Below are 22425 nucleotides of genomic sequence, written 5' to 3' on the forward strand. Positions count from 1 at the left end.
TGAAAGGGATTGGTAGCCTTGCAAGAAAAATGGTGGAGAAAGGGTTGCATAGAACATATAATTATGTTTATTTGCTTATCAGATTAGCCTTAACTTTACCGGTTGCAACTACTTCTGTGGAGAGAGCATTTTCTGCTATGAATATTGTAAAAGGTCCACTTCGCAACCGAATGGGAGATCAATGGTTGAGTGATAGTTTACTTGTTTATATTGAGAAAGATGTGTTTGCTTGTATTGATAATGAAACGATAATGCTACGTTTTCAGAATATGAAAACTCGTCGTGGACAATTGTAATATGGTTTTTTTCTATGAATTATGAATTCTAATATTATCGTTTCATTTTTATGAGTATATTTTGTATAAATTTTTTTCACCTTTAGACATTGACCCCTGGAAGGAAATATCCTGGATCCGCCACTGCCTCCATCCAAGGATAGCACATCTCCATCAATTTGACATTATGGCATATTGATGAAGATGTCTGCATGTCTGCATGTCTGCATGTCTCTCTCTCCTGGTTTCGAACGAATGGGGGAACGTGGTCCGACGAAGAACATGTTCCATGAACAAACAAAGCACATTAAAATTGATTGGCACTATATCATGATTAGAACTTCTCATATTTCCAACACTTGATCAGTCGGTCGATTCTTGTTCACCAAACATTGAGTTTGTCACAATTTGAGACCTCACTTGGAAAGTTGGGTGTCATTAATTTAAACTGATCAAGAAGTCACCAAACATTGATGTAGGATGAAAGAAACGAAAAGAAAAAACAACTTTTGTGAATTGTGTGCCAGACAAGAAGCAGAGGCTGCCGACATCGGATTTAAGGAAAAGATTAAATGTAACACAAACACAAAAGCATTAATTGATAAGCAAGTAATGAAGATTAGATTAGAGAAAAAGAAAGGAAGGTTCTCTCATTAGACAAGTGGGTAAGTGAGCCATGTGCTACCATGTGGTGGTTGGCCCTTCGGTGGGTCCACAACCGCACTTCTCCAACATCCTATTCCTTCAAATTGACAGCTTCAAACAGAAATGGGCAAAACCATATATAGCACCGAAAATCCGACGCGACTCATTCACTCGCTTATTTTACAAATATGCCCTTCTTTATACAATAGCCTCTCTTTTTTAGACAAAATTTTTTATAAAATAATTTCTTCACTTATAGTGTTTATTAATTAGAAATTGAATTCCGTCTATAGATGATTCCTGCGTTTATTTCACATCAAAAAATTAAAAAGTAAGTGGGGCTCATGCAAAATTAGGAATTCAATTCCTAATCTTGGAAGAATTCAATTATTAGGTGAGATGTGGTATTCTAATTCCTGAATACTAACTGATTAGGAATTTTTTTTTTTTACCCATTATATCCTCACACAATTTTTAAAACTTCAAATTTGTCATCTACTTTAAACCACCAACGAGGACATTTTAGTAATTAGTAACACTTTTAACCCCCACACCATATGGTTTAGTAAACAACTTCAAAGGAATCCGAAATCTAACTCTTCTCAATCCATATAGTTTAGTAAACAACTTCATTTGGAATCCAGAATCTAATTCTCCTCAATCCAACTCCTTCCCAATTCAATTCATCTTCATTTCAATTCATCCTAATCCGATTACAGATTAATAAACATGCCATTAGGATGTTAAAAAACGATAGTATATTATTAAAACAAAGTACAAACTGAATGAAGGCAGACATTGGCGCAAAGGATTAAACGAGCAAGCTTTAGACATGATGATTTGGTCATCGGAATAACCAAAAGCCTACCTTCGTTGTGAAACCGGTTAGAAAACTAACTTATTTAAATTGGAAATCTCGAGCCACATCTCAACTATAGTATAGTATGAACTTGATTTAGTCCGAAACAAGTTTGTTATCTTTTTTCTTTTTTATAAAATAAAAATAAAAATAATTATTATAGGTAGTCTAAAGAGTGTTTATTTTTTCCTTTTGAAAATTATAGGATTAGGAACATTCCATCTCACCCTTTTGTAGCTTGCGTGATTCCCACGCACCCTAGTGGATATAGACACATGGCATGCCTTTATAATAAAGATAATTAAAACAAAACAAAAAGTTAATAAAGTTCTTCAACCCACCACTCATGTAAGCCTAAACTTTTCCCTCTTTCTTCACCATCCTTCCATTTCCCATAATCTGTGTGCTAATTAGACTCTCAGAGCTCATCAAAGCTTATGCCTTTTGTCATTGCAAAGCAAGCAAGAGGCCCTCCAATTGGCCATTGCCTATCTTTCTTTCCTTAATCCCATAAAGTCATTTCTGTCAGAGCTACATATTGTCACTTATAGGATTTAGATCCCCCACCACCACCACCACCAATATATATATATATATACAGAGAGAGAGAGAGAGAGAGAGAGAGAGAGAGAGAGAGAGAGAGAGAGAGAGAGAGAGAGAGAGCGCTCCTCAGCTCACCTTCCATGAAAAAAACCCTAAAATTGTATCTCCTGACCATGACTAATATAACTACAACCGGTGTCACCTTAAACATCAAATCCTGCAGAACCAAGTTTGCTCATAGATTTGTTCGATCCCTCTTGCAAATCAGAAACCATGCTCCGCCCAGTTCATCGTCGTCTTCAGAGGAAAAACTGATCCAAAAGCGCAGGCAGAGAATAAAGATAGCAGCTTATTTATCCATGGCTCATGCTGTTGGGCCAAGGATGAACTGGAGCAGGGCTCTTCTCTTTAAGCTTCGAAACCGGGCCTGCAGGCACCGTAAGAAGAAAAGGATTGTTGTGATCAGAAGGAGGACTAAAAAGGCCTCAAGATCATCACAGGGATCGGTTCCTGTGGATCAAGCAAAAAAGCTTCGGCGGCTCGTTCCGGGGGCCAAGTCCATGGATTTGTGCAGCTTGCTGGAGGAAACTGCTCACTACATAACATGCCTTTCCACGCAGATTAAGGTGATGCAGGCTTTAGCTGATCATCTTTCTAAATGAGACAGAAATCAAAGAAGCGGAAGGAATGAAATTATTGATACATACAGATGATACAGGTGAGTGTTGTGTGGGGGGTAAGTGTATATATATATATATATATATATATAGTTTTGGTTTACTGCATATGCTCGAACTCAAATTTGGTTTACTGCATGACTAGTATATATATATATAGTTATTTGAATTTAAAGAAGGATGTGTAAACTCTGACTTGAAATTAATGTACGGATTGAATATTTTGTATATACAATATTCAAACATCACATATACCTAAATTCTGACTTGTATAAAGTTAAAGCCAGAGGCTCTCATTTAAGTTAACATCTCTCTCTCTCTCTCTCTCTCATTCTCTGCATGTGCTTGTCTATGGATTGTCTTCTGTCTGTGTTTCTTACATAAGCGAAGCAGGTCTCAATTATTGCGCATGCTCCCTACAGCACGCAGGCGAATATGAATATATATTTTATGGAAAGAATAATATGAAGATTAAGAGGATGTTTGCTGCACGTTTCTTGCTACTATAATATGAACATCCACTTTTCTTCTACCTGTTAATTGGCTACCAATTATGGGGTATTTATTGCTACTATATGGTGTTTGGTTTTGATTTAATTATTCAATTTTACTAATTTACCCTTATTATAGTAGTTTATTTTATATTTTATTTATACAATCGATATTGAGAAGAAGGGTTTTCTACATACAGGGGCGAAGGGAGCTAAAGGCCCGGGGGGTCCTATATGCCCCCTCTCAATGCTCTTGAGACCTTGGGTTTCTTAACACAATTACACATCTTTTATCAAACTTCAAAGTGCCTTTTATGTTTTTCTTCTCTCCCTTTTCCACTATTATTACTACCGATACTCTCTTTTCGTCTTATTTTGACTTTGATTGTAGTAATAAACTACCATTTGAATTTTGTTAGTGTGTATATTTAACTAAGTACATGCAATGTCTATTGCTAGTATCAATGATGAGTATATAGTTAATGTGATATATAAAATAATAGAGTATAGTAATTAAATTTATGAATTTGTATCAAGTAAAAAATTAATTAAAATGTCACCACATAAAGAAAAATAAATTTCAATATATGAGGCTCCCCCTCTATAAAAATTTTATGGCTCCGTCACTGCTCACATACACTGTCAAAGTGCGGATTTCAAACCTAAGATTATTGGTTTGAAAGTCAAAGCCCTTTCTACTGGTAGGCACATTGCCCCCTTATTACATTTAGCATATTAATTTCTACTTCCAACTAAGGATATTTGTTGATATTTTCTCATCGGATACGATTGTTTTTCATTAAATTTGGGTGCCATATTGAAATTTGATTTCGTTTATTTGATTAACCAGTTTATCAATAAAAACTACCGCTTGTAAAGGACCCAATAGTGTATAGGTATGGAGTATTTACTCCCTCAGGTAAGGTCCTGGGTTCGAGTCATAGCATTCGTGTAGTGTGTGTAAGTTTAGTATGATATTACTCCTCTCAACAGGAAATGTCCTTAAAAACAAAAAAAAACAAAAAAAACAAAAAAAAAAGACTACCGCTTATTCTAAAAAAAGAGAAAGATAATATCAAAACATATTTAAGTGATTCCGGTAAGTGAATTGCCTCTATATAAAATGGCATAATTCTCGGCAGAAGCTCTTAGTCCAAATGGTTCAAGTGAGACCTCAGTGAGAAACTTCTTTGGATGGAATGGAAGTTCTTCTTCGAGACTAATAAGTGTTGCTAATGGAAAAAAACTCAGCCTTGAAGCTCTTCGTTGGCCATGAGCATGGTGGATACTTACACAGCCGGAAAAAGCTATTTGTCATACCGTTGACAAGAAATCTCACCGAACGATTAGTTAAGCTACTTCTACTCTTAGGAAAATGGTAAAAGTAGAGAAAGAATGTGCTCTGCTCGAATAAGGTTTTTGATTTTATTTTGAGACCCTTTCTTAGTCTTGATAACATCATATCTCTTGATGATGTTATCTTTATTTTATTTTTTATTTTATGGCTAATGTGTAGAATCCTTTAAATTGCATCACATCTTTTAATTTTCCTTGATTCCCAAGCGCTCAAAATATTTCCAACAAATATATCAAAGAAAATTACCACGATTATTAAAATCATAATAATATCTAGAATGATCATTAAAAACTCACATTGATTTTTCTTCTATCCAACAACCTAATTCATGGGCCAATGGTTCCATATCCCACTCTTCCTATTAGTATAAAATGGAATTGCCTCTTTCCAATTTTTTTTTCAAATCATGTAACGTGTCAACATTCATTAAGCCTAGTTTGATATCATCATAGTTCTTGAAGATTGTAGTAGCTTATTATAAATCAAAATTATCATTTGTTACCTTCAATTTATTTACCCCATGATTCTCATGTACATAATGCATATTTATAAGCATCTTATTGTTTTGAGGTACCCCCCTCTTTAAGGGCTTTCATTTCTCTTCAAGGATAACATTTTCAAGATGAATTGTTTAAAGAATGTGGATCGGAACATTATTTATCAACAAGGTTTTAATTTTCAACCTAATCTCTAATTTTACGGAGTTGGGTATTTAGAACTTTATAGATGTTACATGCTTTAGGCATGCAACATCATAGGCCGCTTTGCTGAAAACACGAGGGGTAAACTTCATCACACCATGCCCTCAATAGACATCGGTATTCATGAGGATAGAATCAGCCAAATCCATTGGCAGAGCCAGAAATTATTTAGTGAAGCTGTAATTTTGAAGACTCAAAGCTTTATTTAAAAAAAAAATTGAATAAAATAAACAAATCATAATTGATCATGGTTCGAGTCTTGAGTTGCGTAACCTTTTCCTCCTCGAGTTTGCTACTGAAACTAATCATAAGAGCTAAATTTTTTTATAAAAAAAAAAAGGAAGAAAAAAAAAAAGAGAAGAAGAAACGAATTGGCGACCAAGAAGGAAACAAAAATCCCAGCACATGAGACTTACTTTGGGTGAAGAAGGGAAAAAGCCACAGCAATAGCAAACAAATTGATTTCCTTATTTTTAAAATCCTTGTTAAAAGAAAAAAGAAAAATATGTTTGTCCATAACCAAGCATTTCATACCAAAATGTCAAAACAACCCAGGCTCTAATATAGTTTGTCCATAACCAAAATACAATCATAACAAAGCCAACAACCTCTAATTTAGTTTCTCTATAACCAAAATACATTCATACCAAAGCCAAAAAAACAACCTCCAATATAGTTTGTCAGATAACCGAAAACCCAACCAAATCCTAATTGATCCTACATTCCACTTTGTGATTTTTGGACAGAAGCATAATTGCTGCATCTTGTGTTGCTGCATTTAGCCCTCTTCCTCACAACTCTAGTTGGATTGCTTGAATCTGCTGCAGATGTTGCTACAACTTCTGCTATCTTTTTGTCTCTCTTTTCCTGAAAAAACAAACAAAGACGGAATACTATCACCTATAATCATACAACCATCATCCCAACAAGCAAATACAATTGTAAAGTGCAATTACCTTCAGTACTTTAGCTCTTTGCTTTGCCTTCTCTCTCAATTGATCCTTCCTCTCCATCTCAGCTTCATAATTGTTAGGTTTGGAAACTGGGATAAAAGTTCCAACAGCAGCCTTAGCCTTACTTTTCTTACCAGGTTGGTTTCTATCATTTGGTGGCTTTATGTCTATGGCCTATTAGTGAATTATGACCCTTTTGCCCACATGTACCATATTTGAGAGAGTCTTGGTACCTTCTTATCTTCTTCCCACCTGTTTTGGTCTCCTTTCACCTGCCTATTTCCTCCTAACCTTGGTTGGTTTGCCTTGCTGTCTATTGTACATAGGAGGTAATATTTCAGGGAAATCTGTTCTTTTTCATTGGTCCATTCCATTCACATGTTGTATAATGTTCTCAATGCCTTTAGGAATGTCTCCTTCATGTAACACTTGTCTATATAAGTTTCAGACACTACGTGCTTACATGGGACACCAGATAAATCCCAATTCCTGCATGAGCAGGTCCTATCATCCAAATGTACTACAAACTACCCACCAATTGCAGTATCTACTTGGAACTTGGGTGTTCCAGATATAATAGCAATGCAATCAGCAACAATTTTTTTTGCTGGTTTCAACCTTTCCTAAGGGCCTAGGAGATATTGCACAATCCCATCTCATCATCAAATTTCTTCTAATTTGTATCCTTCTCATCAACTTAACCCGAATCTCCTCCATCATTGAAATTATTGTCTTACACTTAGCCAACATTATCCAGAAATTAAAAGACTCACATATATTATTCAATAGTATTGGATACTTCAAATTAGTGTTGAAATGTGACCTTACCAATGTCTTGGTGGTCTCTCTGGAGCTGTTTCACATTAGTAACATTTAGATTAGTAATCATCCAATTAGTTTAATTAAACAGAAAAAATAACTAGTTATTGTTACAATGTTCTTAAAACATCACTTGTAAGCCATTTATGAGCTTCACCATCCAATGTCCTCAACACTTCCATTGCCCTTCTAAACTCTAGAACTGTTGTTGCAAATGCAACCCTCCACATTTCATCCTTCAACATTTTTCCTTTGTATACCAAACTAAATTTATGGATATGTGTCTTGCACAAAATCTGTGATCACAATTAGGTATGACTGCCTCAAAAGCCTCCACTAAGCCTTTCTGCTTATCACTTATGAATGTAAACCCATATTGGTTTACCAACTCAATATCCTTCACGAGCAGCTGAAAAAACCATATGCATGAATCCTTGGTTTCCATCTCCACTTGAGCATAAACAATAACCCATGTCATATTATTGGCATCTATACCAATAGCTAACAACAACTGGCCTCCATAAGGACTTTTTAAATGGCACCCATATAATCCTATTACAAGTTTGTATCCAACCTTGAATCCCTCTTTACAGACACCCAAGCAAATGAACATTCTTTGGAACACACGTCTCTGTAACAATGCATTGAGATCACATTTGATTTGTACTATTGTTTTAGGATTTGTCTTCCTCAATTATGCAGCATAGTCCTACAGTCTAGCATATTATGCAGTAATTGTACCTTCTAGGATTTTCAAAGCTTTATTCTTTACCCTCCTAGCCTTGAACAATGATATTCAACTGTTAACATCCCTCTGCATTGTTGCCTTAAAGGACACCATTGGTATAGTGGGGTTTGTCTTCACCTCCTCCACAAATGTTTGAGCTAACCAGGAAGATCTTATCCCTTTGTTTTCTCATATGTGTTTGGGATCTAGCTTATTCACCTGTAGTGTGTCTTCATGTTGCATCTTAGATACATAAATCTCAAAAGGACAATTCTCAGATGCACAAATTGCCCTAATCCTATACTTCTCAGACTTCATTCCAACATATCTCACATCCTTCTTTTATTGAAATGGCCTTGAGAGCATTTTTGAAGCTAACACTATTTGCAAACTACATGCCAGCATCAAACTCGACAGTTCCCATGTCACAAGAAGTATTAAACTTTGGGAATGTATGACCAGTGCTCTCCTCATCTAATTGTGGTGCTTTCTTAAGGTGTGTTGCTCATCCTCTTTACTAATTGCAGACATATCTTCATTATCCACAAAATCTCCCACATCTGAAGGCTTTGGTACTGATTGGCCAGCATTTGGTCCACCTCACTCATCAGCTATGTCAACCCATGTAAGAAAACTTCATTATCATCATCCACAAAGTTAGGGTCACTCTTATCATCATTTTTTGAAGAATCCTCATCAGCTTCTTGTTGAATTAAAGGTTTCCTTTTCCTAATAGATCTTTTTACTTCATTGATCTCAGCATCTACACACTCTTCATCAACTTGTGCCACCTTTTCTTTTCCTTTGGAATTAGCTTTCTTTGTCTCATGTTATACACACCCTTAATCAACTTCTATCACCTTCTCTTTGTCTTTTGAATTAGCTTTCTTTGTCTCATGTTGTACACACACTTCATCAACTTGTGCCATCTTTTCTTTGCCTTTAGAACTAGCTAAATTCATTGATGGAGTTGGTTTCCTTGTACTTTGTACCTCATTTGATGTAGCTTTATCCAACCCATTATGTAGTACAATTGCTTTATCAAACTTTGGTAGCTCTTCAAGGATAACACTTGGATTTCTCACGTCATCAGCATAATCATATACTTGGGAAGAATAACGACAATACACGTTAGATCCAGTCTGGCTATTCAGAGCATCATCGAGATTATCCCGATGATCCATATACATGTTAATCATCCTAACCTCAGGCACATTTTCACACATTTCAATAACTGTCAGACTCCACATCTTCAAAGTACCCTAATCGTGAACCCTATACCAATAATCAATCCTACCTATATGGCCCAAATACACAGCCATGCAGTCTATTTCAATAATGACATCTTGTCTTTATCCTAATAATCAAAGTACGTAACAACTCCATCCAAATAGTACTTGTGTATCAGTCTTCCATCATGGTGTGTTCGGATGTGAAACAAGCAATCATCGTTTGCATATACATAGATGATCCAACATTAGGGTACTGTTACACATTGCATGGATTTGTTGACAAACACATAAACCACCAACTAAACAATGACCATAAAGAAAACTCCTAGGAAACACTTTTAGAATGCATCTTTATTATACCACTAAGATTTAAATTATTAAATATAATAAAGTCACTTTCCATACCAAAAGAAAATAATCCACATGGGTTACAGTAGGACCACAGACCAACATTACTTACTATTGAGACCCAAAAAATCCACGGTTCAGTCCAAATATATTCTCGGCCCAATGCGATACCTTATTGAGAAGAAACCCGATTTAGGCACGTGAAAATTCGTCATATACACTTGCACACATGCCACGCCAAGCAAATAAGCAACACGCCATGCTATAAGCGTAAGTGGGCCCAAGCCACTAGAATGCCTAGGGCTTGCTTGAGTGGGTTGTGGCATGGATAGTAATAAGTTGTCATGAGACCCATTGATGGGCCAAGAAATGGAGGTCCCGGGTTGGTTGGGAGCTTCGGAACCCAAACCCATTTTTTAGGCCCAAATATGTGGGTAAGCACGAAGGGGAAAATAGCCCATTACCTCAGCCAAAATAGCCCATTACCTTAGAAAAAAGGGCCATCACTTTGGGAAGTTGGCCTATCCCTTTAGGGACCTAGCCCATTACCTTAAAGAATGGCCCAAGTGACCAACAAAATATCTGAAAGTCTCCAGCACATGGCTGGAGACAAAATCATGACAAAAACCAAAAGCCACTCACATCTGTAGGCTGCTGGAATCTCCAGCACATGAGAAGGAACAAGTTTCAAGCAAAAACATCTAAAAGCTAAGGGATACTTGAGCAAATCACCCTTTGAACCAGCATACATACCTAATTCTTTCCCTCATTAGACCTGACCATGGAAGGAGGAAGGAAAGAAAGGAAGAGGGATGACTGAAAATAGGAATTCTTCACTAGGGTAGCTGTAGGAAAGGGACCTTGAGCTCCCAAAATCCCTGATTTTGTGCAAAGGAGCAAAGTAGATTTCACCAACATATGATGATTGAAGGGATGAAGGGAGAAAGGAAGGGAAAGACTTGGCAAAATTGGATAGAAATAATTAGGGTTTCTTGGAAAATGTCAGCTTCCAGCGGCTATAAAAGAGGCCTCTTCTACCCAACAAGCATCAACCACATCAGAGAGCAAGCTTCCTTTCTTACTCCCAAAACCCAGCAATTTCGTGCTCAGCCCATCATTTTCCCTTAGTTTTCCCTCTTGGCAAGCTGTTTTAACACTTGACAGAGTCTCTATCAAGCTGTCGGAAAAACACTCAAGCCACCATTTTCTCTATTTTTCCTCATGCTCAACCAAACCTCTCTGCAAAATCATTTTTCTCCTACCTTAATACCCTATCTTTCCCCTAGGGACACTTAATTTTCTCTTCAGTGCTAAACTCATGACAACTTTGCTCCCATGCCACAAGCCTCTAATGCCAAGCTAAGATTCTACCTGTAAGCACTAAGAATTTATCTGTATGCAGCCATTATTTTTGTTGGTGAAGGTCATCAAGGTGCTTTCTAAGGCCCTACTGTCATTTCGAAGCATTTTTGGGGCTTGATCTTCGAACTCAGACACAGGGGCTAATTTCATCCATCTGCCCTTTACGGCAGCCTAGTCCATTTGTAGCTGCCGGAAGAAAAAGACCACTACACTTACATAAAGGCCACTGATAACAACCAGAAAACCACAAATATGTGAATTGGGAAACCCTTATCCCCAAAACTTCAAACTCATAAGCCTAACCCAAAAAAAAACACCATATTAACATCATATTCCCAAAATATACGAACTTTGAAACCATTTTCCCAAAAAATCGAACTCAGAATCCTAGCCCCCAAAAAAATCGATATTAAAACCCTAATATCCAAAGATGTGAACTTGGAAACCCTTATCCCGAAAAAAAAAGTCAAATAAAACCTCAATCCCCACATACCGTAAACTAGGTCGTCCTCTCCAGGGGGTCGTGAATCCCAACTCATCTTAGCCTTCTATCAATCAACTCTATGTCGTCATCCTCTCCAGCGAATGAAGGAAATGAAGTGGAAGAGTTCACTTTCCTCATAATATCGGTGTGGAAGATTTTTTTGTTTATGGTGCTAAATTTTTGGTTTTATGGAAATTTTTTCATTTAATTTTGCGTTGGAGGGCATGAGTTCATGACAGAGGGTTGGGCGGGAGAATAAAAAAAATATGTCCGAAAATGCCCTCGGAAGGACTTCAATACTAGCAAAAAAAAAGGGACCCCTAAGTGCCACGTAAGCAACTAACAGGACAACTCACGGAAACCTTAATGGTGGAACCATATTGTAACAAATTTAAAAGACCAGGGTATGTCATTGTAAAAATTAAGAATATAGGTACTAACATGTATTAAGAGTGTAACCACACAGGGTACTAAACTGTCATTAACCCAAACATTTATCTGGTCCGTCAAACACAACTTGATCCTCTGCATATACTAGTAATGATTAGCGAAGAGAATTTGCTTGAATTAGTAATTAAACGGTATTTTAGGAATAATGGTGGGTAGGAAGATAAGGTAAGTGGGGAAATAAGACATGGGGTGGAAATAGCAGCATTCATCTTCATTTATGATGAATATTATAAGGACAAAAATGTAAATTCGTTATATGTTTTTGGATAATTTCATTTCGTTTTTTAGCACTGAAAATTTATGAGTTTGCAGCACAACAAACTAGATCATCACAAGTCATAAATACGAGGTTGGTGTTGACTGCACAATAATGTGTGGTGTCCTATAATCGTAGATTTATGAGTTGTGTTGGCGTGATTCATTGCACATGTCCCGAATACATAAATTTTCAAAGTAGAAAACTAAACAAATTATCCAAAAACATATAAAAATCTTACTTTTTAGAGTTATCATAGTTAGTGATAACTATTTTTTTTTACTATAAATAATAATTATAATATACGATTTTTGATGAAAATAATGTACCTAAAATTGGGAAAATAAAAGCTCGTCCTTTAAATAATAAAAAAAATTAAAATTAAAAAAACCTTTACTGTTTGGTATGCTTTATTCACCGGTCGCATACCTGTTAGGTACACCTAAGTCAACGCAAATACTTGACCCAAAAAAAAAAGTTAACGCAAATACCACTGATAGCATGCAGTAGTGAAAACCACTCCAAATTAAAAAAAAGAAACCCCAAATCAGATATTGGATTTGATCGTGAGCACATTGTGATGATTCCCTTGATAGCTAAGGGTCATCTCATACCATTCTTGGCACTCGCAAAGCAAATCCCAACAGGCCATGCTCCTTCCAGCCACGGCCAATTGGAGAAGGAGGATCTCCGTCTTCGCCTAAAACCCGATTATATATCAAGCCATGCTCCTCCAATTTGTGAACAAATTCTGGGTACCTCTCTTTCATCCTTTCGTACACAATGTGGCTCAGAACAATGGGAGTTTCTCCCCCACTTCCAGGCTCCACTTCACAGAAGAATACCCTTCGAGAGAATTTCTTCTGGTACTTCTGATAGGATACCCTTTTTTCATGCTAATTTTGGAGATGCAAATGATGATTTGCTTGATTTGCTAATCTTGTCTTGAAGGTATTGGCTGTTAAATTTTAGAGAGACGGGTCAGCGGTCCACAACAAGCAATACCGATATTGTCCCCATCTTGTCTTCAAGGTCAGTAGGTGTGGAGTTTTATCACAAAAGGCCTCGGTGATATTAGTAGTGAAACCGTTCATTATATATTGTAAAATTCCAATGTGAGACTTATATTCTTCAATACACCCCTTCACATGGGACCACCACATAGTGAGTCACATGTGGAGCCAACTCCACATCGGAGTTGAAACCATTCATTATATATTGTATTTTATTTTGTCAAGTTTCGAATGTGAGACTTATATTCTTCAACATGGCCATTCATTGCATGCTCTTTGATGTGTGAGAGCACACAGATAGCATACTGGACATGTTTTGATTCAAATATCTTATTTTGTCACAGAACCCGTAGGGGGCAGGAGCTTTCCACATGTAATTTTGTATCCCTACAAGGCTACAACATCGAACCACCCTCCCCTTTCTTCAATATTTCCTAAACCCTGAAACCTCTCTATTCTCTAGCAATGGCCGAAACCACCGAATTGATTCAGCACATTGAGTTGTACGTCGACACGTCTCGCTCTCCTACTAAGCTGGTTCACACTCCATTCAATTTCTACTCGATTTTTTTTAAATTTTTTTTAGTGAAAAGTCTACTAGTTTGAGTTCCTTAATCCTGTGTTTGGCTGCTTGGAAAATTAAGGAAAACAAATGTTAGGAGATGTAGGACAGAAAGTAAATTCTTGCTCTACATATGCTCTATGAAGGGCTATAAGGTTTAGGAAACTTGTGAGTTTAAGACTTAGTATTCCAAATTGGGTTTTGAAAGCCTAAAGAGAAAAGGGAGTGGGTGTTGGTGAATTATGGGAAATAGTTAAATTCTGGGCAGATTTATGGGCTTTTGTCACTTCAGATTTCAAAGACTATTCTTACTCCACTATATTGAAGAATATGGCTGCTGATGTGATGTGAAGTGTATTTTTTGCGACTTTTTTCTTTGGGTCTTTCTGGTGTAGCCCAATCTTCTTTATACCAACTTTGTTCTGTTGCTTACTTGCGCCCTTGTAAGTTCGGCCGCGGCTTTTTTCAATCTCTCTTTCAGGCATCAATATTAATTTAAAATAAAAAATCTTTGACGAACCGGTTTTTTTTATTTTTTCGTGATTTTTGTTGAACCGTATGTAATAAAATACATCGAACTGTTGTTTTTTATGGATGACCGAGGTAGCCGTATTATGAAGCAATGCTAACTGATTTTAAACAGTTTAAAATTGAAATGATTATTAAACGGCCCTCAATTTTTCCCTTTCAAGTAAGTTTTTGATCTTACTCTTGCAAATTCCTCACAAGGCCTTAAAAATCTCAGGCTCAAGAGTTTTTGGTTTTTTTTGTTTGTTTACATCGTTGTTATTTACATTTTCTATTATATAAACCTAAAAAATACAAATATAATATAAGAAAAATTAGTATATCGTGAAAAAAAAACTTTAATATTTAATGTCTCATTTTCGAGTTGAAAAGTAATGGAACCCAAATCAAGATTTTCTCATTTTCTGGTTTATCACTCAACCGTGTCCTATTGTGTTAAGAATTGTCACTATTGCTGTTATTTTATACCATGCAATGCAAGATGGACTGCTTATGCTCATGGACATTTTCAGAATGTGCAATGATTCGGACAATTCACAAATTGATAGTGCAGTAGAAATCTAACCGTAAAGAATGGAATATATTCATAACAAAATTAATAATATATATATTTTTTTTAGTACAAATAATAGTCTAAATTATAAGGGAAGAGGATTTCTCATACACACAACTATGATGCCATCGGGGTTCAAACTTGCGACCTCTAGTCTGCAAGTCAATGCCCTTTTTCACTGGGCTAGACCCAAACAAAATCAATATTCAATAGAATAATAAGCACACAATTTATTGCTGAAAATCAGAGGAGAAGCTAAACAATATTAATTGTAATACCATTATCTAACCAAGTAAACAGGCATAAGATAGAACTGCTGGGAAAACCCAATTCTTTTCTAGATAAACTTGATAGAACTTTACTCAAGGCCAAAACATTCTAACACGTCTAATTTCTTTACAAGGTTTCTTTTTCATCTTACCCTTTACATGGTATCTAAGGGAAAATGTTTTCTGGCTAAAGATACAGGTAGATATTTGAGGTTCGAATGGACATCCCAAGAAGAAGCGGCCAAATTAGTTCACACTTGCCTTTACGTCAAAGCAGCATCCGATCGCAGTTTGGGAATAATCCCAAATTAGTTGCCACCAGTCTGCAAGTCTTCAAGACAGTCAGCGCCATTTCCATCAACAGATAAATTAATCAGATAAATCATCTTCAGCACCACTATATTCATCAATATCTTGGTGTCGTACAATTTTTCGTGGTCTTTCAAGGGTATCTTCAATATCAAAGCGTCTTGTTTTCAAATTTGACACAGATCCCCTTGAATAATCCTGAAAACAGCAAGCCAATTATGTGTATATGCAATTATTCAAATCATTTGATGACTAAAACCGCATACCAAAGGAATTTAAATTTCAACAAATAGCTTATCGTCGTACCCCTGAATCCTTTAGTTCAATTGCAGCAACAGTTGATCTCTGCCTGACAGTCACTCTTGAGGGTGCGGGAAAATGTTCAACCTCGTCACTGGTTTTTCCCTCTTTGGACCTCTTTTTCCTTAAGACAAGCTTTGTGGGAAGGGGCTGCATTGTGAATGGAAAATTTATAAAGGATAATCTTGATGAGTTGTTACTCAAAACAAAACCATAAAACAGAAGCATAGAGCAATTAATAAATGCACACGTAATAAAGATAAAAATATCGATTCAAAGGGATACCGCATAGCGTGCTTCTTCTTCATCAAATGAAACAAGGTATGTTGTGGGATCATGCACATCATCACCTCTTACCTGTTGAGACATCAAAAGGAATATCATTAAATAAGCAATAAAAAGCTAACTTAATAACTTCTCAAAACCATGGGGATGGTACATACATCGTAATGATACTCGCGAACCCAAGAATAAGAAACATCTTCAGATTCATCATAAGGATCTTTTGATAGCTGCCACCATTGAAATAAATAGTATATGAGCCATGAGATCAGCCTATAAACTGTTAATGCTAATCTTCAGATTTAGAAGTCGAAAAAAGCATGTCTACCTCATTTGGCGAAGGGACCATGTAAGCCAAAAATTTCTCCGGATTAGCTGGATCTGCGCCTGTTACCTTGTAACTTTTCATAATGGCCTGTAGCAGATGATGATGGATGAGATCATAACGCACCAGTAGCCACTTATAGGATAATGACAAAATATGAAAATATACAAGTACAACAATGTATAAGACACAGACCAAGTTTGATGTAAATGACAATCTAAAAAGCCATCACATATTAAAACTTCTGTATCAGGCCAACGCATCTTTTGCACATAATATCTACTGTAACATAATATTTTTCTTCCAAAGCCAGTGTTTCTGAAAAAAAAAAAAAAAAAAAACATGATATTTGGATATGAACAGATAGTAGAAAGAAAGGAGTAGCATTATTGGCAGTTCTTTTTTGCCAATTCACATGGAAGGTGGATTTGGATAAACTATAAGTAAAAAGAAAAAGTGCCGCTCAATCTACAGATACATTCAATTTGAGAGTAGAACGGCCAGGAAAAATTAACATAAAGAACATAGATAAGAAAGGTTCAACTTCATGTAAACCTAGGGATATTATGTTGTGGGATGACATGATTACCTAATATGAAGGCAATTCTTTAAATTATTTTCCTAACCGAAATGAAAACTTGATTAAGGTAAAATTCATACAATCAAGGGATAAAGGCAACTCTTAAATTATTTCCCTCTAAATGAATAAGCACCATCTAACACACACTAAAAGACAATGAAGGAATACTGCTTCAATTATGGGTATAGTTGGATACAGATTATTTTAGCTCTTTTGTTTGTTTTCCAAACCTTTCACCTAAATCAATTCAAGCAATTTTGATGGTCGTCTATTTGTTTTTTGGGTTCAATTCTGGTTCACTGTTTTGGGGCTTTCACTTGTTATTATAATGTGATGCAGGCTGCAGAATCCAGAAATGAAGATTTTCTTTAAATTGAAGGTTTAAGAATCTGATTTTATTTGACCAAATAAAAAAAGAGAATCTAAATTTATGACCAAAACTGGTTGCATGCACCCCAACTCACTCTTGATTCATAAGCGTCATGACCGGACTGGTCCAATTTGCTGTAGATTTCTGAATCAGCGGTAGGAGCACCATCAAATGCTGCAAGGACAAATTGGTCTTCATACCTGTTACAAAAGTATCATCAATAACAGCCCCAACTTAATGTGTGAATATTCTAGAATGCAATATGATTGCCATAAATAAATGTTTTAGGTTTTCAATTATCCAGCCAACAGCACAATTGGTCATCATTGAAAAATATCTATAATCTGAATGTATGCATGCTCATGCATGAATATAGATGATTTTGATTTCAAAACGTCTGGACTCTGAAATAACAAGCTTTTCATGAGAGCTCAAGCTTGACTTCAACCATAAGCCATTGCCACTACGTATAATAAATTTACTAATTAAGATCAGCACATAACGGGCTTGTGTACGAAAGACTAAAGTAATAAATGTTTGTCTTATTTAAACAGAAAATCAGATACTCCATACCGCTCAAAATCAGGCAACAGAGGTAGAACCTCAACAGGGTATAAATCCTTATTGGTTGCATGAACAGGGCGTGACTTGCAGGCCTCAAATGATGCCTCAATTTCCTTGATTTGTCTTTCCCTGGAAAATGATTCAGGGTAATTAATTGACATAAGTAATGGACATTGGTTATATGACCAAGGTAGGTAGGCAAAGAGCAAACCTGTCATTAAGGTTGTCCAAAATGTTGCGACCTCCCTTCATTTCCCGGAGTTCCTTTGCTTGTTTTTCAGTTAAAGACTGCAGATGCCAATGCACATACTTATAACATAGCTCACCAGTATATTTCAAGAAAGACTGCTCATCTAAAATGGAGCATTAATCGACTACCTGTCTCGCAGAGTCCATGCTAAGAGGAGATATATATTGTGTTTTAACCAGCCATGCAACCCCTTTATCTGTAGGCCTCTCTTTTCTTTTGATGCCATTCTTTTTCACAGGGGTTGCTGCTACGTCATCCCGCAATAATTCCTCATCTTCCAAAGCAAGGGGTGGTCTAACACTTGGAGGACTGATTGAACCAGGAAAAAAACAGATATTCAGTATTGTCATGCAATAAAAACTACTGATGTCTCAAAAAGGTTAGGGCTGTCGAGTAATGATACTTGTATACACTGAGGTCAAGCAGGTCAAGAGGTATCCCAAGATCTGGCTCAACAAAAAGCTTGGGCTTGTATGTTTTCTCCAGCGATGTTATTGTGTATTTTGTATATCTGGGAGAGGGAGGGAAGATTGCAAAAGTTACCACAAAATAATAATTGATCTGATTTTGGAATTTGATAATAAGATAACAAGGGAAAATAATTCTACTCCTGATCATGTATCATAATGCCATTATTTCAACAATCAGATTTGATTTCCATAGTGCAAGCTTCAACAAAAACCAAACATGTATGCTGAGTTCCAGACTCATTTAAATTTAAGCCATAGTAATGAGTGCTAAAACATGAAAAAACTCATCCCAGACTATCCTCTCCGCCCCCTCCACAAAAAAAAAACATAATAACACCTGACCTATGAAAGTCAATGTCCGACCACCAGACCAACATTTTCTGGATATTATCTTCTAAATCAAGAACGACATGTGAACCTGTTCTGCTTGTTCATATTTTCTTGATCGGCCAACTTGATGCATGCAGTTTAACTTTAACATCAAGTTTCAGGCTGTATCCAGTCCATAAATACTGATAGGTTTGCTGCTTCACCAGACTAGCAAAGTTCATTTCTAGTCTTCCATACACCCCCGTAAGATAAATGCTATGTGGCTCATCAGTAAATCGTTCTTCCCTTGTCTTTTCCATTCTTTTCATTCATCCTAAGCTTCTCCGCCTTTTGCCACATTTCATTCATCCTAAGCTTCTCCGCCTTTTGCCACAGTTACTGAAATACCCCCCTATTTGTAGAAAATAGCATAAAAAAATTATCTCCATTAACCGCATCTTCCGTACAAGTGCAGTAGAAATTCATCTTCTTTCCTAAACAATTTCTAATTCCTCCATCTGAAAACCAGCAATCATATGATGCCAATTACTCATTCTTACAACCCCAACAAGATTACAAAGGTCCATGCACAAGAAACATGCATTGCATACACATACAAGCCTAAATGTACAAATGTTCAAAGGGTTGAGCAACAAAGAGATGACTTACTGATCTTTGTCTTTCTTCAAAGACATAAGCTTTGGCTGTGCACTTGGATCTGGAAGTTCATTCCGAAATCTTCAAAGAGCATACAAGTTAGATTGAAGTCATTAACGGAGTAAACAATGAAAGTACTTGACAAGCAGAGAGATGAACAAACACTATTTTTAACTAAAAGTACATTGTTCTGTTTTGGCCTGAACTAAAACAGCATTGCTTAGCCACATAGAATATATAAGATTCATCTCAAATGGTGTTTCACAATACGATAAACAAATAAAAGGCTGAATAAGAAAAGTTTGGAGTCTTATCCACCTATTATTAGGTTCAGCATACTACCAGTAGCTTTAGACGAGTTCAAAATATGGTGTATTGCTAAAATTGGATCGTTGTGTTCTAATAAACATGACGAACTCTAAAAAGTACAAGTTAAACTTAAGCTGTAAGGGAATTAATAAAAAACATATAATAAAACTGTTATTGATATATCACGTAGTCAGTTTCCATCAAAACAGGAAAAGATTAATTTCAATTAAAACAAAGCAAAATGTGTTCTTCAAACAAAGGTAAGTCATTGTTAACATACTCACTTCAACTTGCATACAAATGTTGTTGGCTTCTTCAGCCTATTTTCAGTCCTCTCGCCGCTCAAGAATGGAGTAGCCCTCCTTTCCCCCATTCGTGACCCCGCAATAGACCCATGTCCTTTCCCAGAAGACAACATCTGTGTCTTTTGCAAAACTGAATTTTGGGAATCCTTCAGCTGCTGCCTATGCTTCTCTTCTTGCCTTTGCTTCTCAAATTCCCTCTTCTTTCTCAATCTCCTCTCTTCCTCTGTCTCCACTCTCCCTGGAGGGCCATTCGCTTTCTTCACTTGCATTGAAGGAACAGGGGGCTTATGCTGTTTTTGAGGAACCCCATGATTCAAATGCCCATGTTCACCCCTCCCCGACACCGATACCTCCCTGGAAGCCACTTTTTCATGGGAACCTCTATCTACCCCACCATCCTTACTTTGTGGAGGGGGCGGTGGCGGTGAGCCCGGGGGTGGTGGTGGCGGTGGGGCAGAGGAACTCGGGGAAAAAGGTGGTGGGGGCGGAGGTGGTGGCTGCTGTAAAGGCTGGATTGGCTGGTGACTATATTGTGAATACTGAGAATTCTGGTAGTACATGGGGGCTCGGGGAGGCTGTAAAGGCATTTTATTTTGTGCCACTGGAGGAGCTTGAGGGGGCGGAGGTGGTGGGTATGAAGACTCGGGCGGCGGAGGCAGTGGTGGATAATTGTATTGTGGTTGTGGGTGAGGGTGTTGAGTTCTTGGAGGGCCGTAATTACTATGATTGTAATTGTAACCCCAATTCTGATTATATTGATTGCCTCTCTGTGGAGGAGGTGGCGGTGGTGTTGGTGTAAGAGGGTTTTGATTTGGCGGCGGCCCGAATGAGGATTGGGGAGGGAACGGCCTATATGAAGCCATAGATAAGTTGGTTCTCAAGCACACCAAACAATCAACCACAACCAGAAACAACAAATTCTACGTCCCTTTCAAATTCCCTCTACGAACTGATAAAAACCCTAAAGCAGCCCGGCAAGTTTTTCTTTTTGGCCTCAAATCTCTAAACAGCCAAGAACTCCCAATTCTAAGCTACATAAGCAATTACATATTTTGAATAGCTGAGGAATCATAACAAAATAAATACCAGAACCTGGAAGATAGAAAATTTGAATTGAATGGAGTTTGTATAGCTGAAACCAGGTTTGAATGTGAACCCTGGGAGAGGGATAGAAGCCCAGCTTTAGCTCAAAACCCTAAATTCTCAGCTGGAGAGAGGGTGCAAAAACCCTAAGCGAGTGACCGCAGAGAGAGATCGGAGGGAAGGAGACGATGTTCCTCTTGGTATTTATATATGATACGACGAGGCACACTCTGTTTGGTGAGCTCTTGGATTTGGTTCACCACGTCACTCTTCTGCTCTGCTGTATTTTTTGGCTGCGTTTTAATTTTACTTATCGGCTAGACAGAGCAACTTCATCATTCATCAATTTCATGATTGGCTTGGCTTCATGTCTGGTTCTTACAAATTTAAATGTCCTTTTTCTTTCCTTTTTACCCAAAGTTTTATGGTATTTGCCTCATCTTGGTAAACCTACTTTGTCTTCCTAGATACAAAAGAAAACTTCAGCTGAATTGTATTATGTTGTTCCCTTCCCCAAGACCATCTCTAACCATTGGGTTGGAAACCAAATTTACAGTTTTGAGTCCAAAATTCTTCTCCAACCCTTGTATTTTGGGATGTGGAAATTTGAGAAAGGTGAAATTTGGGTTAGAATTCCAGTCCAAGTTTTGCCTGGACCAGTAATTTGTGTGGAGTTCAAAGCTCTGTTTTGCAGCCCATGTGAAAAGGAAAAAGACACATAGCAGCTTCAGGAGAGAAAGATGTTGGAATCCAAAGACTGAAAAAAGCTGGGTGGTTTTTTTATTTATTGCAAAAGTTTCTTGTTTTTATTTTAAGTGAAATTCTATTTTGGAATTTTAATTTTCTTAGGTCAAAATGTTCACAAAATTAAATCACGAATGTTGAAACAAAAATATTATCAAGAAAAATTAACGACAAAAAATAATAATTATGAGTTAATCATTCTTAAATAATTTAATAAAGTTGTGGACTCAAATTATGAGTATGTAAGGTTGGAGGAAAAAAAAATTTGAGTCTTGAAAATGCATGAATAGTTGTATTTTTTAAGGTGGAAATTTGAGTTTTGCACCCAACATGGTTGGAGATGGTCTAAGAGGGTGATCCAAAATTATACTTCGACTATGTATTTGAAGCATGTGATATAGTTTTTTTCTTTCTAACTAAAATAACGGACGAACTTTAACAAACTTTTGAATCTTAACGAACTT

The 22425-nt window shown here is 36.8% G+C and overlaps 2 protein-coding genes across 3 annotated transcripts; one reads left to right on the top strand and one right to left on the bottom strand.

Moving 5' to 3' along the window:
• Positions 1–2392: 2392 nt before the first annotated feature.
• On the top strand, positions 2393–3317 carry LOC117616410 (transcription factor IBH1-like). The gene has a single exon (XM_034345720.1). It carries the CDS (start codon positions 2463–2465, stop codon positions 2982–2984), a length of 522 nt encoding a protein of 173 aa, XP_034201611.1. The 5' UTR covers positions 2393–2462; the 3' UTR covers positions 2985–3317.
• An 11723-nt stretch (positions 3318–15040) lies between these two features.
• LOC117616412 (protein PAF1 homolog) lies at positions 15041–21762 on the bottom strand. Of its 2 annotated transcripts, XM_034345722.1 has the most exons (12): positions 20114–21731; positions 19533–19601; positions 18488–18595; positions 18213–18393; positions 18046–18122; positions 17844–17963; positions 17365–17470; positions 16324–16410; positions 16157–16225; positions 15999–16070; positions 15720–15863; positions 15048–15611 (listed from the first exon to the last, which is right to left on the bottom strand). In XM_034345722.1, the coding sequence occupies exons 1-12, from the start codon at positions 20995–20997 to the stop codon at positions 15474–15476; spliced, it is 2055 nt and encodes a 684-aa protein (XP_034201613.1). In that variant the 5' UTR covers positions 20998–21731; the 3' UTR covers positions 15048–15473. The 2 variants fall into 2 exon arrangements, with proteins under 2 accessions (XP_034201614.1, XP_034201613.1); XM_034345723.1 differs by lacking the exon at positions 18488–18595 and having other exon boundaries at positions 15041–15611; positions 20114–21762.
• Between the last annotated feature and the right edge of the window lie 663 nt (positions 21763–22425).

This window comes from Prunus dulcis, chromosome 1 (assembly GCF_902201215.1).
Source record: "Prunus dulcis chromosome 1, ALMONDv2, whole genome shotgun sequence".
NCBI lineage: Eukaryota > Viridiplantae > Streptophyta > Magnoliopsida > Rosales > Rosaceae > Prunus > Prunus dulcis.